Source organism: Lissotriton vulgaris, chromosome 12, assembly GCF_964263255.1.
Source record: "Lissotriton vulgaris chromosome 12, aLisVul1.2, whole genome shotgun sequence".
NCBI classification, from domain to species: Eukaryota; Metazoa; Chordata; class Amphibia; order Caudata; family Salamandridae; genus Lissotriton; species Lissotriton vulgaris.
Genome location: NC_141700.1, coordinates 254,331,803 through 254,349,142, shown reverse-complemented (window position 1 = coordinate 254,349,142; position 17,340 = coordinate 254,331,803). Strand labels below are relative to the sequence as shown.

At 41.7% G+C, this 17,340-nt stretch overlaps 1 protein-coding gene across 1 annotated transcript in view; it reads right to left on the bottom strand.

Moving 5' to 3' along the window:
* COQ9 (coenzyme Q9) overlaps positions 1-17,340 on the bottom strand; it is an 85,960-nt gene that overhangs the window by 10,059 nt on the left and 58,561 nt on the right. The window contains exons 2-5 of the mRNA XM_086947784.1: positions 14,342-14,507; positions 6,627-6,762; positions 6,185-6,327; positions 429-513 (exon numbers count right to left, since the gene is read on the bottom strand). Of these exons, the coding sequence (XP_086803910.1) occupies positions 429-513; positions 6,185-6,327; positions 6,627-6,762; positions 14,342-14,507 (530 nt within the window). The remainder of the gene's footprint in view (positions 1-428; positions 514-6,184; positions 6,328-6,626; positions 6,763-14,341; positions 14,508-17,340) is intronic.

Genomic DNA, 17,340 nt, shown 5'->3' with positions numbered 1-17,340 from the left:
ATACTTCAAAAACAGTGTTTTTCCTTTGTGCTAGTGATGTTCAAAGATTGCCTCAATTCACTGGGAGACTCAGAACAACCTCTAATTAGCAAACAAGCACAGCATGTTGTGGGTATTTATGAAGAACCAACTTAAGGTGCAGGCCTCGGAACAAATTACTCTCAGTAAGGATCACATTGAATTTCTTGTGTCTGTCACAACTACCATTATTCAATTAAATGCACGTCATTTTCTATATAACTTACAGTAAATATCATTTGACTTGGCAATAAGGCAAGGTGTGCTCAGGGGTGGATTCCAAATGTGTACTGTTGTTACACGTGTCACGTTCAGCTCTGAAATCCAGTATGATGAGTTCACCTTCGTGAGCACCAACCTTTTAGTGTACACTCCTCAGTGTGCACCAACCTCTCAGAGTGAATGTGTACCTGGGGCCAGGTCTGGATGTAAGGGATGAGCATCCGCAGCCGGGTTTCCACTGCCTCCCTCAGAAACTGATCGGTCTTCTTCTTCCTGGGTGGGGCAAAAGGGCAACTTACTCACTTGCACCAACATTGATCCTCCGTCCATGCTCTCCCTCCTGACCAGATACAGAGAGAGAATGTCAAGCCATCCATGGAGCCTCCGCGGTTTCAGTGTGCTAAACCGGGAAACACCTACCGGCTCCTTTCTCTCTTTCCTATACCCCTCCTCCCTCATTTCTAAGAGTGGGCCAGCCGCACTGACTAGCATGGAAGGTTGGAACAGTGCATGAGCACTGGTAATACCATGAGGCCGAATCCCAAGAGTACCCAGGTGTGAGTAGCACTTCTTGTATTTGGCTTCTCTCCATTCCCAACTATTGGTGAAACCTCACACAGCTGTCTCTGCTGGCAGGCGCGGCCATCTTTGGCCAGTTAGAGCACCAGAGATGAAGGAATGCCTGACTACATTCACTCTCTCTTCTCCAGATTGTTCCAGAGAAGTGCTTGGATTCGATGGAGGGGTGGGGACAGCATAGTAAGTAAAGGACTTTAAAGGAGAGCGCATCAACAATTCTTGTGGACATAAGCGTGAAGTCGCAAGGGATCCTCTGCGAAGGAGATCAACTGGGCAAGGTGTGGAGGTGCCACAGGCAACAATAAGCAAAAGGGCAGATGGGGCACAGACGTTAAGTGGGCACGTGAAATATCAACCAAGATGGATAACAGTGCTAATATTTTTTACAGTCCATGTACAAAGATAACCAATAGGTCCAATTTTAACCAACATTTAATAGGATATACATATACATAAACACAACCAGCAGTCAATAGAGACAAGACTTACAGGGTCCATTAGCATAGTGTAGGGTGTAGTACAGTAAACCATGACCACAGGTACATTAATGAAAATCAGTACATATATATGTGTCTTGCAAAATGGCATGCTGTAATTTATTTACTGGGAACGTACATCAAAGAGAAACACTGAATAGAGATTACATCAACCAGTACTTAAGAAATTGTGATCAACAAATGCAATTTCGGAAAGACAGCTAGACTTAATTGTTTTATCACACTGGAATATTGGACAATTTGACTATGAGGAAATATAGTATAGACATGATGGTTTCATTTATGCACAATGGAAACTGGTCGTTAGTTAAGTGGGTATACAGGTAATTGGTCAGGTTTGCTAATTAGGCATACCTGAATAAGAAGAGTTTTTGGAGTCCGTCCAGAAGGAAGGTCCTACCTACACCACCATCCTGCATGATGCACCGCACCCCACAAAACCAGATCAAAGCAATGCAACACCTCACATTTTTCACATCATAAACTAGGGGTCTCGAACCTCTTCCAGAATGAGAGCTAATTTTAATAATCAGAAATCATTACGAGTTACTGCTACACTAGCTGTTCTAGTGGGTACCACAACTTCGTCAGCAGATGAACAATAAACTACATTTGTAATCCTAATTTGAACATAATGTTTTCACATAATTTATAGGAGTATTCTTGTGCACTACAAGCCTTGCTTCCTACATGGTTTGTGTTTTGTACTGCCTTCCGCCTTTTACTGATGCACCATTAGTTTCCTTGTATAACACGGAGACATCCCTATAAGAAGGTTACCTTTCTCTGCCGCTGTCCCAGTTCATACCCATCCCCTTTCAGCTGGAGAGCCATCCTCTTACTTTCCGTTTCCGCCCCACTGTATACCCCTAAACACCTTTACTCCGGTGCTAAACTAACTCCTTCGGCTGAACCACTTATCCCCAACCATCTTTCACTAGATCCTCTGTGTTTTTTGGTCAACCTTAGAATCCTTGCTTTTGTCTTATTGCTGTCCTCAGTTAATCTTTAGAATGATGTATTGTATGTCTTATGGTTTCATTAATCTTTTCAAACTAATTATAAACATGTCGATTCGACTTTTTTAGCGATCTAAACCATCCAACAGATGACCGACCAAACAGCAGCAGTGCACCAGTCACTTACCACTTTACAGGTGAGTGTGTTGATTCAAAATGTCTGAAGATGCTGCTGGATTGTTAGGAACTGGATAGGGTTTTGAGTGTTGTCTTGGTCTATAGTTAAGGCTACCAGATGCTCTATGGCCCATATGTGTAAGTTGTGCAATTTCATATTAGGAAATCGCAATTTAGCGATTTCCGAATAGCAATTGTGATTCCATGGGAATCGCTATAAGGAAATCACAGATTACATACCTCCCCAAAAATCCATTTATACGGATTCGCCATTTGTGAATCGCAAAATCGGTCATTTGGGCCTAGTAGAAAGAACTTGAGATAAACCGAAGGGCAGGATGAGAGAAGAACAGATTAATCTCCAGTACAAGGAGATAGGAAAACATGAACCCAGGGCTACTTCAGTAGGGAGTCACCTTGATATGTTAGAAATAGACAAGTTTCTACAACTATTCTTCAAGGACATTAACAACGGCATAAAATAGTATGGAAGTGCACGGGGCCACCCACCCTATATTGGCTTGCGTTTCAGTAAGAGTAAAGACAACAAAACTCAAAGTGTTCACAATGCATTCTTCTAATCTGTCCACAAATACCTTAAAAAACAGTCTCCGAACTACAGCCTGCATAAAGCCCTAAGGTTTAGCGAATCCCTCCTTATGCTCTCACAGATAAACAAGCATTTACAATGCAATGGTCTCGGCATTGTTAAAGTTAGAGCTATTGGCATTGCTCATGACATTTTCATTTATGTTTTTGTTTTTAAAACATAAATAAATGGCATTGTCATCTACAATGGCAATAGCTTAATCGCTCGCAAATGTGAGACCTATTGCATTTGCACCCACACAGAGCCACCCAGACAAAGCCACCCACACACACATACAGAGCCACCCACTCAGAGCCACCCACACACACACAGAGCCACCCCCACACACACAGAGCCACCCACACACACACACACACACACAGAGCCACCCACACATGGAGCCACCTAAAAAACAAGCATTTGCAATGCAATAGGGCTCGCATTAGTAAAGTTAAAGGTATTAGTATTGTAAATGACATTTTTTATTTAGGTTTTTGTTTAGAAAATAGCGAAATGAATAGAGAGTCACAACATCCCTTAAAGGGGAGTGCATGCATGCGTACATCCCACAAAAAGAGAAGGAGAACCAACTCTCCTTAAAGGGAAAGAGATCAACAACACGAGAGAAATGCAAATGTTTTAGATTTTCAATTATCCACATCATATTTTTAAATTAAAGACCTGCCAAATAGAAAGCAATTCAAAGCCCCCTAAATTAAAGGAAACCTGTGGAACCAACGTAAAGTTGGGAATGTACTAAAACAGCCTTTAGGGTTGGGCTTTTAGCACGTCATGTGCATACAACACAAAGAGAGCGGAATGACTCCCGATGGGCGGAATCATTGGTCTCTTAAAGGTGGATATTACTCCCAAATGCATCACAAAACAGTGATTAAAGAATAGAGAAAATGGAGGCTCAAGTTTAGCTTAAACAAAACCAAAAAGAATCTGACAAAGAAAAAGTCAAAGTTTGTATAAACACGAGTGCTTACTGAGAACAAGTTCTGGCGTCCCGCGAGTACTGCGTGGGGCGGCAGGCACCCTGTCAAAGTGAAAGTGCGCTGCAAATACAAACAAGCCATAGTTGCAGCTTATTTATCTTATGCAACTAATAACCATTGACAAAGCCAAAAGTCCTTTCTTGTTGTCTCACATATCTGGATGCAATGACAGAAACAGCAAAATACAAGTCAGGGGCACACTGCTAAACACAGATTTTTAGCGTAAGTTTGTTAAAGCCACACCCCTAATTACACTGACCACGACCATTTGAGAGACCCCCCCCCCCCCAGTTTTTTCATCCCACTTAAAGCCCTGGCCTTAGGAAGGATTGATCAATGATCAACAACTCACTGATTGATCTGCCCCTTCGTAGATTTCCACGTCTGTCAGCAGTACGGGTCTGTCAACCTAAACAAAAGCTGGGCAACGAGCCTAAAGAAATTAGGGAGCTTTTGGGATCCAGGAATACATATTATTTCGAAAAATGCACTATGGTCTGACGAATTCCCTAAATTCGCCCCCCATACCTATAACTGAAGCCCCGCTCAATTTGTAGCCCGCAGCCACATAGCGGTCTCTGGGGTGGTCGTGGCGGCTCCTTCAGCTCCGTTCCCAGGACCCCCATGCCTCGGGCCCTGTACCGGGATAGTACAGAAAGGCAGCGCCGAGCAGCGCAGGCCGCCATGATACACCAACTGCCCCGATCATGCGCGAAAACTGGAACTACACTCATCATAGACATGGAAGAAAGCCTGGATACAAAACGTGAATAATGACAGCAACGACAATGTCGAAAAAAATAGGTTGATACTACAGTTGAAAACTGGCTTGAAACTACACACATTCCTGAAAATCTGTTCGCAGCATCTGCACACAACAGATCGTGGATCCTGAAAGACACGGACAGCGGGATGGGGGCGGGAAGAAAGACACGGACAGCCGGAGGGAGGACGGACAGCAGGAGAGGTGCAGAATACAACAACACGGGACGAGGATAGCAATGACAAAAAACATCCGTCTAAAAAAAAAAAAAAAAAAAAGTAAACGCCCACAATCATCCACGAAACAAAGGGGGCGGGGCTTAAAAAAAGACAAAAGCGCCCACGAATCTGCTCCCACAAAGATGGACACATCTCTCTTCCAATGGCTAGCCTCCATTTATGGAGCTAGCCAATGGAAGAGAGAGGCGGGTTAAAGCCCAGTACTGAAGATCAAAATTTCTCGGCTGCGCGACACTGCTGTGAGGCCGAGACCTAAAAACGGATGAAATGATGGGAAGGACAGTGACGGCCTATTGAGCACAGCAGAAGGAATAGTATTAAAAACATCCTCAAAGTTTTAACAAAGTACCTACATCCCAGGAAACAACCGAATGCTGCACTCGTCAGGAAATTATTAAACCAGAGGGGATGATCCTAGGCTACCCCTTGTTCTTCTTAATGGATCCGCTCCCCTAAAGAAGCCACAGAGTAGCCTCACAGCTGCCAACAGGTCTTCCCAACTTGCTGTGTGGCTGGTAGGCAGCACCTACTGAATAGCCCCTGAGAACCAATTTGTAGTCCATAAATACACTTTGGCTCAAACCACTGGGAACACCCCCACCCCCCCAAAAAACAGCCTTTCTAGTGTGCGAGAAATATTCACATCAGCCTTCAGATGGTGCAATATTAACTGTACTCGTTCCGGCTACCCCAGCACATAATGGACTTTCTCCGGTGGTTGAAGCAAAATCCATTATGCTTGGTCTGACTGCCCCAATGTAAAAGCGCACAAGAGGCCTTTCATTGAGGCTCTAGATGTCACTGTGCTCATTTTGCCATGCTCTGAACTCTAGCATATAAGGTGGACACATATTTTCTCTGCAACTGAGAAGGCTCGACTGGTGTGAGTGAAAGACACTGTTTCCCCATAGGCACCAGGCTATACCAAGCACCTTAGCCTTCACTCTACCCAGAGGTCCATTACACATGACACATTCTATACCTCCCAAAATGTATAGCCATGGCGGCCCACAGGGCAACACCGGAGGTAGGAGCAGGACGCCACCTTACTCATTCACCTCATTCATTTATCAGCACACAGGCGAGTCTACAGACATTCCCAATTCTGCACATTATTGAGTAATACTGTGTTATATTTACTCTGCCTGGCCCAGCTGCACCAGCTTGTGCTCCTCTTCGAGAAGATCAGTCAGACGCCCGTTGCACTGGGACACAAAGTGAAGGATCAGTTCACTGCCACCGTTGTTAAACATCCCAGCAGCAGCGGCAGAAAGATCCATGGACTGAAATGAGAAGAAGAGGGAGCAAGAGCAGAGGGTGGATGAAGAAGTCTCTGAAAACTGTACAGGCACAAACATGTAGGGAGTGAGAAAATAGGATACATCTGCAATAAAGAAACTGAAGCAGCAAAATGGTGAGAGAAGTGAACTATGAAATAAGGTGGATGGAGCACAATGAAAAACTAATAAAGCTCATTTATGCCTCTCATAAATATGCCCACTCCCCTTATTTGTGTAGAAGGGCTTGACTATGCATCCCATGTTTACCTTATCAGCCTATTTTCCCTCTGCTCACTCCTTACCTTGGCACCTTCAGCGATGGCCTCAGAAGACCAGCCATGCTCTGGTACAAAGTCCAGAGCAGCAGTGAGGATCCTCTGCTGCAGCTGTTCCTCGGTCTCATAGTCCTCAGACTGCTCCCCACCCTGATCTGCATAACTGAAAGACAGGATCTTGTTAGCATGGTCGGTGCTTTGGTAGGAGGGCTAGATAGGAATGTGGACGCAGCTTACAGAGAAATATATACGGCATTAATGGTTCGGCCAGAGTTTCCACCAAAGAGCATTTTTTTTGTTACGCTAATAACTTACAGTGTGGTTTGACAAACCTGTACAAAACAATCATTTGTTTTGGGTTTGACGTGGGAAGTTTCATTTGTAGACTTTCCTTTCCTTTGAAATTACACCAAACTTGGCATGAAAAGTGAACTTTACTCAAGAAATTGTCTTTCCTCGTTTGGTGTAAATGCATTCAGTCATTTGAAAACATAACATTATAAAATCTTGACAGTTGAAAATGCATTTTTATTCTAAATATTTTTTAATTTGTGGAGATCCATCCCAGGGGCGTTGGTCGGGGGTGGAGGTAGGTGAATGTCACAAAAGTGTTTATTTGCTAATAACTTTGGCATCCTTTGACAAAATCTACAAGGAATTTGGCAGATATTTCATAGGGTTCAATCTAAGAAAAGTTAATTTAGAAAAAAAATCTGAAATTAATTTAAAACCAACAGTTAAAGTGCAGCTATGATTCAGAAAAAAGATGGAAAACCTCTGAAATTCCCCAGATATGATTAGCTCTGCAAACCATAGCTTACACGCCTGCCATGCAATCCATAACTTAGACACCAAGTACAACTGCACTTATGAACTCACATTAACCATAAACATGAGTACTTCGTGCCATATCTTTAAATTACAAAATATAAACAAAGAGGTCATACCAAAGCAATAGTCGTGTAATTAATACAACTAATGTTATGGTAATAAGTTGTGTCTCCAGTGAGTTATGTCAGTTGTGAAGTCATCTGCTCTATCAAGGGTGAGGTAAGGATCACTGTATTTGGTGTGGGAGTTTTGGCTTACATAGGGAAAGTGCATAAGAAGAAGGTAGGTTACTGTTACAATTGTGAATCTAATATTAAAACACTTCTGTCTTTGCCCTTCCTGCAGAGTCACCTCCTACGTTTGTTTTCTTTTGCGGAAACCAATGTTGTTGGCTATAAGGCTCTGTGCACTTTACTCCAGCTAACTAGAGGTAAAGTGCTTGTGCTCTCCGGTTTAAGTCTTGTAAAATTACCATATAGCTATTAGGCACTTTTAATTTACTTGCAAGTCCCTAGTGTATGCTACTAAATTTATTCAGGGCCAGTAAATTAAATGTTCTAATGGGCCGCAGCACTCATTGTGCCACTCACTAGGGCAGCAATTGTAACACGCCTCCAGGCCTGCCATTGCAGCCTGGGGGTGTAGTTTTTAACTGCCATTTCGACCTGGCAAAAGAAAAAACTTTTACCAGGCCTAAACCTTCATTTTGAATACATACAAGTCACAACTAAGGTAGGCCCTAAATGCCCATAAGGCAGCCTGCATGGTATCTAAAAATGTAAGACATGTATATTTCATGTTTAACATGTCCTGGGAGTGAAAAACCTCTAAAGTCGTTTTTCACTGTAGGAAGGATGGCTGTCCCATAGAAAAACACTGAGTAACATTACAACACTTTATACGGCTTACTTTCAATTTAGAAGCAGATTGAAAAATTATTCAAGGACTTCTTTTAATAGTAAGTTAAACGCCAACCTAATAGTCAAGTCAGATGTTGTGTTGCTATTTTGAAAACACTTTTAGAAAGTTGTAATTTTCCTGACTAAAGTCAAAAGAGCCTTTCTGACAGTGTCCTTTGTTAACCGACCCTTGATGGCTCCCGTGTGGTGAAATGGGTATTGCTCTCAGACAGTGCTCTGTGTGTGGAGGATGGCTCTCATCCTTTGACAGCCTGGGGGTGGTACCCAGCCTCTGCAGGAGCTTCAAAAAAATGCCTACCTTGTCAGTGGCAGACGAAGCTCATGTCTACGCCTGGCTCCCCTTTGTCTCTCTAGACAGGCTGGCTTCAAACCCAGTAAAGGGGAAGAACTGGCCAAAACCTGTTTAGGGAGTGGGACAAAGGTGTACCCTCCACCCACAGGCTGGCACTGGACATAAAAGTGGGCCCTATAGACCTCTCCTCAGAGCACACTTGGACCTGTAAAGGCCCTGCTGCCTGAAGAATCTGTAGGATGACTGGACCTGCTTGCCTTGAACCCAGGACCCCATAAGTGACTCCAAGGGTCACAAGGATATACAAAGCATGCGTTTCTTGCACTCTACACAGAGGTCCAGGCTGACCACCAGGTTAAGCTACAGAGACAACAAGCTTTCAGAGGTCTCCTTTCCTGCAACTGCCCAATTCCAACTAGACCTGCCCTGGAGCCTGCTGCTGACTCCTGCTGGAGTCCTAGCCCCCAAGACCCAAGTGCTCCTGACGCTTTACAGCCCCACCCCTTCGCTGGTGTTAGAGCGTACTCTGCTTTTCCAAAATGCAAAAGCTGGGACTGCAGAGTTTTTGGCTGGAGAACCGACAGAGACTGCGATCACAATTGAAGCCATGAATGTTGAATTGCTGGTCAGCCTCAGCTTGCTGGTTTGCCCTGCTGGAGGAGATCCGACTTTCAGAAACGTTTTTAAGTCCGAGCAAAGAGGTCATCTTCGGAACAGTCACTGAGCAGCGTACCATCAACATCAAGGGTTTCCTGGGCATAGACTTCAGAATTTGCCCAGTCAGAGATTTCCCACCTTCACTGAGGACTACACTGGGGCGCCACTCCTTAGCAACCCACCATGGTAGAGACCCACTTCGGATCTAGGTTGCCCCACCACCGAGTTGACAACCACTTTTTCCCCATAAATATGCTCACGTAAAAGGTAACTTTCCGCTGGGACAAACCTGGCCCCTGTATCACACCCGCCTTCTATAACTTTTGACTTTGACCTGGTCTATCACAACCAGATAAATGAGATTGGCACTTCGAGGCTTTTTTTTTCATTCAAAATTTTAAAATACATACCTTTGGTTCTGCTGATTGGTGTTTTGCCTTTTTGTGTTATTTTATTAATTATAGAATATTCTCTATTTTTCTAAATCTGTTTGGGATTTTTCCAGTTTTGAGTTTTCACTTCAACAGTTTGAGTGCTGCATAAATACTTTACACATTGCCTCCAAGTTAAGCCTGACTGCTTTGTACCAAACTACAATAGGGTTAATCACAGGTTTATTTAGTGACTGTTGTGGTTCGCCATGAGAAGGATTGAGACTATTAAATGAGGTGGGTTCTCACCCACCCCAAACTAATAGTCCAATTTCTTACAATTTCTAAACTGCAAAATCGAAAAAAAGAGGCCAGCAATTTCAATCTCTTCTCAAGAGCCGCCAACCAAAAATCAACAGCATGAGTTATTCAATAACAAATGCATCTTCAGATACTTAAAATGCATCGCTATTGGGAGACTAAAGACTCAGATGAAAAGGTTGTACAGGCTGCAGAGGAAATATGGCATCCTCAACATTGTCAACCATGCTAGAAACGTATTCACATTTTTTACAAGATGCCCCAAGATTTTTGGGGAGATTCTTTTATACAAAGGATACTAGAGCACCATGACCTAGTATTCTGCCGAGGAGGGGATTCTAGACACACTTAATAATAGTATTAATAACAAGGACAATGTGTGGATGTTCTGTGCGGATGTTTAGTAATTTTTGCATACATGCAACTCCTAACTCTAGACATTTTGGGATATCCTTGGGCATTACACAGGCTGAACGCAGAGCATGTTCAGAGAAGAGCTTCAGACATTTCTGGCAAGTTATGAGATCATCCACAGGGTTTGCACTGGACTAAGCCAAAATGGAGATGTGCTTTTTATTTAATTATTTTTTCGTAGCTTTCATATGGTTGCTGCAATCACCTCAAACAAACCAAAACGTATGGATTCTTTTAGGCCTGAGCCTTGAGGCTTTTCTAATTTTCTGTGGAGTCGCAACAAAGGGGGCAGGATTATCAGCATAGGAGAAGCAAGCATATGCGTTTCCATTCAGCAGTGTCGCATTATGGGATACATTTGAAAGGTCTCTGCCCTAGTTGGACAAGTACAGAATAAAAAGACAGGGTGCAAGTTAGATTAGGGATTTACTCCTGTTTTGTGGATTTAAGACTAATAACTTGGAGCAAGCTAAGCCACCCCTGGTAAACGTTCAGAGCATGTAACTGTGCATGAGCTCTGCGCAAACACTTGAGCCCAATCAATAAAGAAAAATAACCAAGATCATCTTAGCTAAATCCTTCTCAAATCCTCCCCACAATATCAAGTACCGAAGTTGTGAAGTAGTGTTTTGGATCCTATGTATGCAATATATGTTCTCTAGCATCTGGGACATTGCCATATTGCATTCTACAGTACTCTTGCTTATGTGGGGGGGGGGGGGGGGGGGGCACTTAGACTTGGTTCTACAGGTATAAAACCCCAAGGCTTTATCTATCCCATTTCCTTTTCTCACTCTCCGTGCCAAGAGACCACCTCAGTGGCATACGTCAGTCTCTACAAGTAAATTACTTATAAAAGTATACAGACGCTGGCTTTCGATTGGAGCATCATGTTCCTGAGGCCTTTCTACATAGATTATAAGACGGCTGCAAAGAGTACATTTGGTAAAGAGGTGGTGGGAAAGCGGTTGCATATACATTGTGACACAAACACAAAGACACCACAACAAGGCCAAACAGTATTAACTGGCACTATTCACTTCATTTACTTTCTTTACAACGTATGCATTTTCTATATTGAATGCACTGTATCAATCAGATTTTAATGGATGCCCGAGTATATTTCTACAGCCCTTAGAAAATTATTTTATGGGTTAAAACGTGAGTTGCCTGTTATGTTCACTTTGATGCTTACATGAAATTAAGTTGTTGGGATTTCTGTCAATAAATAAAGTTATGACCTTCTACCACACCACACTATATAGAATACTTCCTTGAGAAGAACAACTTCCTTCAATTCAATTCATTAGTCTTTATTCAATAATTTACCATCATAAAAGACACAAAACATACAAAAAAGTGTCGATAAAAGATTGGCACCATAAAAACAGACAATTCAAACAAAATTTGATACCAAACATTATCGAATTCTAGCAAGAACTAGAAGGATAAAATCATATGTAAAATTCTATTCAGTTACTCTATTAAAAATGTGCTATTTACATTGTCACAATCAAGGACTAAATCTGGTTCCTCAACAGCCATCAGTTTTTTCTTCCTCAATACCCATACCCAGCTCAAACATTTTGCAATAGCAATGAATATATCTGAACGGGTATTCGTTACCAATATACGCATAGCTGTCATACAGGATCTCGTGCTAAGGTTTGCACACAGTGGCTTAAGCCACCTACGACGAGGACCCTGGTAAACCGGACACACAAAAAGCAGGAGTTATTGTCTCTTCCCTAGTGTAGCAAAATGGGCACTTAGTCGTCAGAGCCTTATCCCATTTAGCTACAAACAATCTTAATGGGAGGGTACCCACACGGAATTGATGATATAGTTTTCTATTTCCAGTTTTTGTGATCAAATTCCAATATGGTTCTGCTTTCGTTGCAAACTTGTGGTCATAGAAGATACCTGTGAGCGACGTACTGCTCACCTTTGACAGGGTCTTCTTGGTTATCATATCCCAGTAAAGCTCTTTATGGTCATTTTTACTAGGGAATGTATTCCCTGCTGGGTCAACCCACAGATAGCGGAGGCCCATTTCAAACAAGGTATACTTAATCTTCTGAAGCCATTTAATTTTGGAAGCTAAGTCTGCATTCCTAACATGTAACATTGGGTTAGCATAGGGTGCCAGTTCTGTGGTAGTCCACAATCTCCTCCTGTAGGCTAAGGGTCTAAAACATGTGACCTCGTCAATGGAGGTACAACCTAGGTCTAAAAGCAGGGGCTTAATTGGAGTTGTTTGAGGGAGGGCAGTCAGGGATCTTAAAAACTTGTTTTGCACTTGGACTAAGGGCGATAGGTTTTCAAACTCCCAAAGTTCAGCGCCATAGATAATAGAAGATCTGATTTTTCCATTATAAATTGCTACAGCGGACCCTATAGGTTTAGTATAAGACAACCTATGTTTCTTTAATAGGGCTCTCGCTAACTGGTTGTGCTTAAGGACTAGAAGGTCAAGTTGGGGCGCCCAATTCATCTTCCTACACATAGTTTCCCCTAAGTTGGTAAAAGTATCAGTTTGCTCTAGGGATAGATTATCCACAACTACTCTGCCTTTAACAGATTTATGTCTATGCAATACCATATACTTAGTTTTGTCGACATTCACTGCCAACTCGTGGTCATTGCAAAAAACTGTGAATTGATCAAGGGCTCGTTGCAGACCAGACTGGGTTTTTGATAAAAATTAGCGTGTTGTCCGCAAACATTAATAGTCGAACCCTTGTTCCGGCAAGGGATGGAGCATCTGTTGGGTAATTAGAATAATAAGCAATGACCGTATTTATAAATAGGGTAAATAGGGTAGGAGCAAGTACACACCCTTGACGCACACCTTTATTAACTGGGAAAGCATCAGTCAATTCACCCTGCTGCCCCCATCTTACTTTAGCATAATTTGCCTCATGCAACTTAATAATAAGACCAATTATTTGTAAGGGCATCCCAGCCTCCTTTAGTGAATCCCACAGCTTAAAGTAAGGTACTAAATCAAATGCGGATTTTAAATCAACAAATGATGCATATAAAGTTCCCCCTGCTAGTATTACTGTGGACCAACAAATCACAGTGAATCGAAATACTGGATCAATTGTGCTTACATGGGGTAGAAAACGTGCTTGATAGGTAGATAAAACATTCTGCTCTATAATCCACTCATTAACTCTACCTAGTACAAGTCTCGCAGTTATTACTTTCTAATACTCAATGTTATGGTGTGCTTCCACTGACTTAGTTCATAAACACTGAAACACTCTGTTTCTTTACCTTCTACAATACTGTAGTCACAATGTGGTATCTAGCTGTCTGTGTTCGTACATAATACATTCTTAGACTGCCAAGATGATTGGCTCTTTCATTTATCGTAAATAGATTGTCTAATAGTTCAAGGACTACGGGGTAGCTCCGTTTTCAATTTCCTGACTCTTATTGAGACAAACTCCACTAGAGTTGTAAAAGGTCTTGTTGCAAACCAATCAACAAAACCCATCTTCCTACTGTTTATGTTATGTATACATCTTATACAATGCTTTTGTTTTACATACCTACCAAACAGAATCAAAAAGTACACAAACTACATAGTCAAACAGGATACTAAAGCATTTTTCACTTTAAATAACAAAGTTAAATATGTTGGCAATGTTGGAAAAGCCATTAACAGTTCAAACTTAAAGGTGGTCACTGCAGACCTAGATTTAATCACATATTTTTTCGCTCTCTAGCTGGGCTGTTTCTTCAAGCTGGTCTGATGGTGTGATGGAAAGCAAGACAACATGCTAACAATTCTTTGAGTCCTAAAGACTGTGCCGGAAAATTGTGATCGAACACAGCAATTCGAGTCTGAGGGAGCATGACAGTCCACGGAGCGATGCATAATCTTGCAACACTACCCAAGAGAGTCTAGAACTCGATGCCTCATACCTGTAGCGAGAATGATGCAGTGGCTCTTCTGTTTCCTCCTGCTCTTCAGAAGCTGCACTATGTTTTTGAGAAGACGAAGAAAGTGGTTTCTGTTCATCATAAACCCTCCTTAGCACTGCTGAGCTGTGAAGGGTGCGCGGAGCTACATTCCAAGAGCATTTGACCACTGAAAAAGAAAGGAGTTAATCAAAAAAACAGTGGACAACGTGGTGTCTTCCAATGTGACATCATGTCACGACTCATTTTGTCCTAGACTAAAATTATCACACCCAAGTGTGATCATCTTACATGATAATCTTACTTGATCACACTTTCTCAGATACAATCAGCTCTATTCACCTTCCTACCTTGGACATGACCTGTCCATTTCACCGTACTCCCCTTTCCTCCATTTCACTGCTCTAGTCACCTAAGACTCCCAACTTGGGAGTTTATCCTGCGCTACTTAACTCAGTCACTTCATCATCTAGGATCTGCATAGTCACCCGGGCCTCATATTTTCAGAATCATATGTTTGGACTCCATTTTTGTACCAGAATTCAGCTATTCAAAACGCAACACCAACTGACTTTTGACTTGAAAGTATTTTGATTTTTGCTAACTGCTTTTTCATTTCTTGTTACCAATGGCTTTTTACCAAATGCCTGCAGATCCATATAGTATTTGTTACTTACATCCTAACGATTCTCAACTGTATACTTATGTCACATCTTGTCTTTCATATTCACAAATTCAACACTTGTCACTCATCGAAAAAGGGTCTCTGACATTATTATTGAGTAGAAGTACCAAAAAAAGAACTTTTAGGCTCTTAAAATTAACAAAAGATTCGGTATTTTTGCAGCCACAATTAACCTAGATAAGAATTATCTAGGGAGAAAAACACAGGGCTCAACTCAGCAAACACAGATACTTTATAGCAGATTTCACAGTGGAAAGTTGCTCATGTTTTTTAGTTAAAAGCCATAATATAGTAACCAGGCCCTGGTTCAAAATAAACAATTTCTGTCAATTCTTTGTTGTTTCTTTTATACTGCAAGCTCCTTAAGCTCACCCCAGAAGATAGTTAAACCTTTCACTTGAACTGCTTTCCTTTATTGCTTCATTTAAAAAAATGCTTTCAATAATTATTAGTGGCGGCGATTATTGATATCAATATTTTTTCAAATAATTCCAATGCATTTTGTGATTTAGAGCTCTTCATCAAGAATTAAAATAATCTACTAAGAACAAAACAAACATCCAGGCATAGCTTAGTGAGAGGACAGATATTCATTTCTTTAGAAATAAAAGTGGAGGCCCTCTACATGAAAGAGAATTTAAGAGAGAGCTCAGATTTTCACCTTTAATGCTTCTACCCCAAACAATAGGGCCTGGGGGCCAGTAAAAGGGCAAAGATCTTTGTAGTAATGGTATCCAGTTTGTGGTAAACCAATGGGTAGCATACGGACATTAGTTGCTTCTATTGCAAATCAATGTCCATTGACATAGACTAAATATCTTTGAGACAATGATTGTTTTGAGTTCTTGAAACAGACTGTCGGGTGAAATTATGTATCATCAAAACATATGTGGTATGAGACACCATAGCAGTTAATGTTCTTTGCTAATGGACTAAAGAAGTACGAAAGTAGGATGGCATTGCATCATCTGGATGAACTCCTCTAGCGATGGCTAAGCATTTAGAAGGTCCATTTGCCACAATTAAGTTAGGTCACAGTGTACCGATTTCTACCTTTGTTACTGATTTGCTATTTGATGCTCAGAAATAGACTGGCAATGCCAGTACTATGTAGAGCCTCGAAGACTACAGTATATATTGTGGGGCTGCTGGATGATTATTTTTAGGTATTGTCCAAAGTAAAAGCTGGGATTATTCTGACTGGTGTTAGCAGTGGAAGATTAGTGTGAAAGACAGCAGATGGTGAACACACCACTCAACTGACAATACTGGTGCTTGGATATGAATCTAAGTAAATTATCCAGCGTGTGATCCTTCTCATATGTGGGGCATTGTGAGTTCTAAGTGACCAAGTAGTAAAGGGAATACATTTGCAGGCTGACCTTCAAACCCATCAATTACAGATCAGCTCAGCCACTGCTAGGTGAGCACAAGTTAGAGTTTGAGTTGAGTTTGAGTTTAAAATATTTCTTAAACGCGGCATACACCTGGCGGTTTCTTGGCGCTATAACTTAACCGAAGTGAGACATGAGCTGCTGAGACACAAGCTATTGCATGCCTAATGCTTCAGACCCCCAAATCCTACCAGTCATGTGTAACTAACTCTCGCCAGTCATTGAATTGTAGCTTTTAACTCGGCGGGGAAAGAATGTGGCATCTTAAGAGCGTGCCAGTAAATGCAAAAACTGTGTAGGGCTTCCAGAAGGGGGTCTGTATCGAGCAAGGGCATACCCATATTCAGAGTGACAAACAAAACTACTATGCATGTTCATGGCAAAGGACGCCTCCAAAAGATCCAAAGAACACTTCTCCACAAAACAGATGTGTTAGAACCTGGGATATCAGGTCACCTAGGGTAGCCTGGCCTAGGGCAAGACATGCATTTCAGAGGCACAAGTGTGAAGGTTGCAAACCACCCAATAGTAAAACCACGCAATAGCACACAAAAAAAATATAACGCTACACCAAAATGTGGAAAAATAAGTACTGCTTTATAAAAATAATATACTCTTCGTTTTAGCTCACAAGTATTCACAATTGGAAATTACAACTTTGATCAGGAGAAGTTCATAACACTTTTCTGACTGTGGAAGAATTACAGTTCAAAACATTCAGTTGACACGAGTTCAGAAATGCTTACTTTTGGAATTGTGAAATTATCTTAATAGGATTACTCTCAGCAGTGTTACTTTGCATTAATGATCAATAACAACAATACATTTCATCACTTTAACCTGCCAAATCCACTGGCTATGTCCTTACTACAGTGTTAAGATCTTTCCCTCCCTTATCTGCACCTTAACACACAGAGTGAATG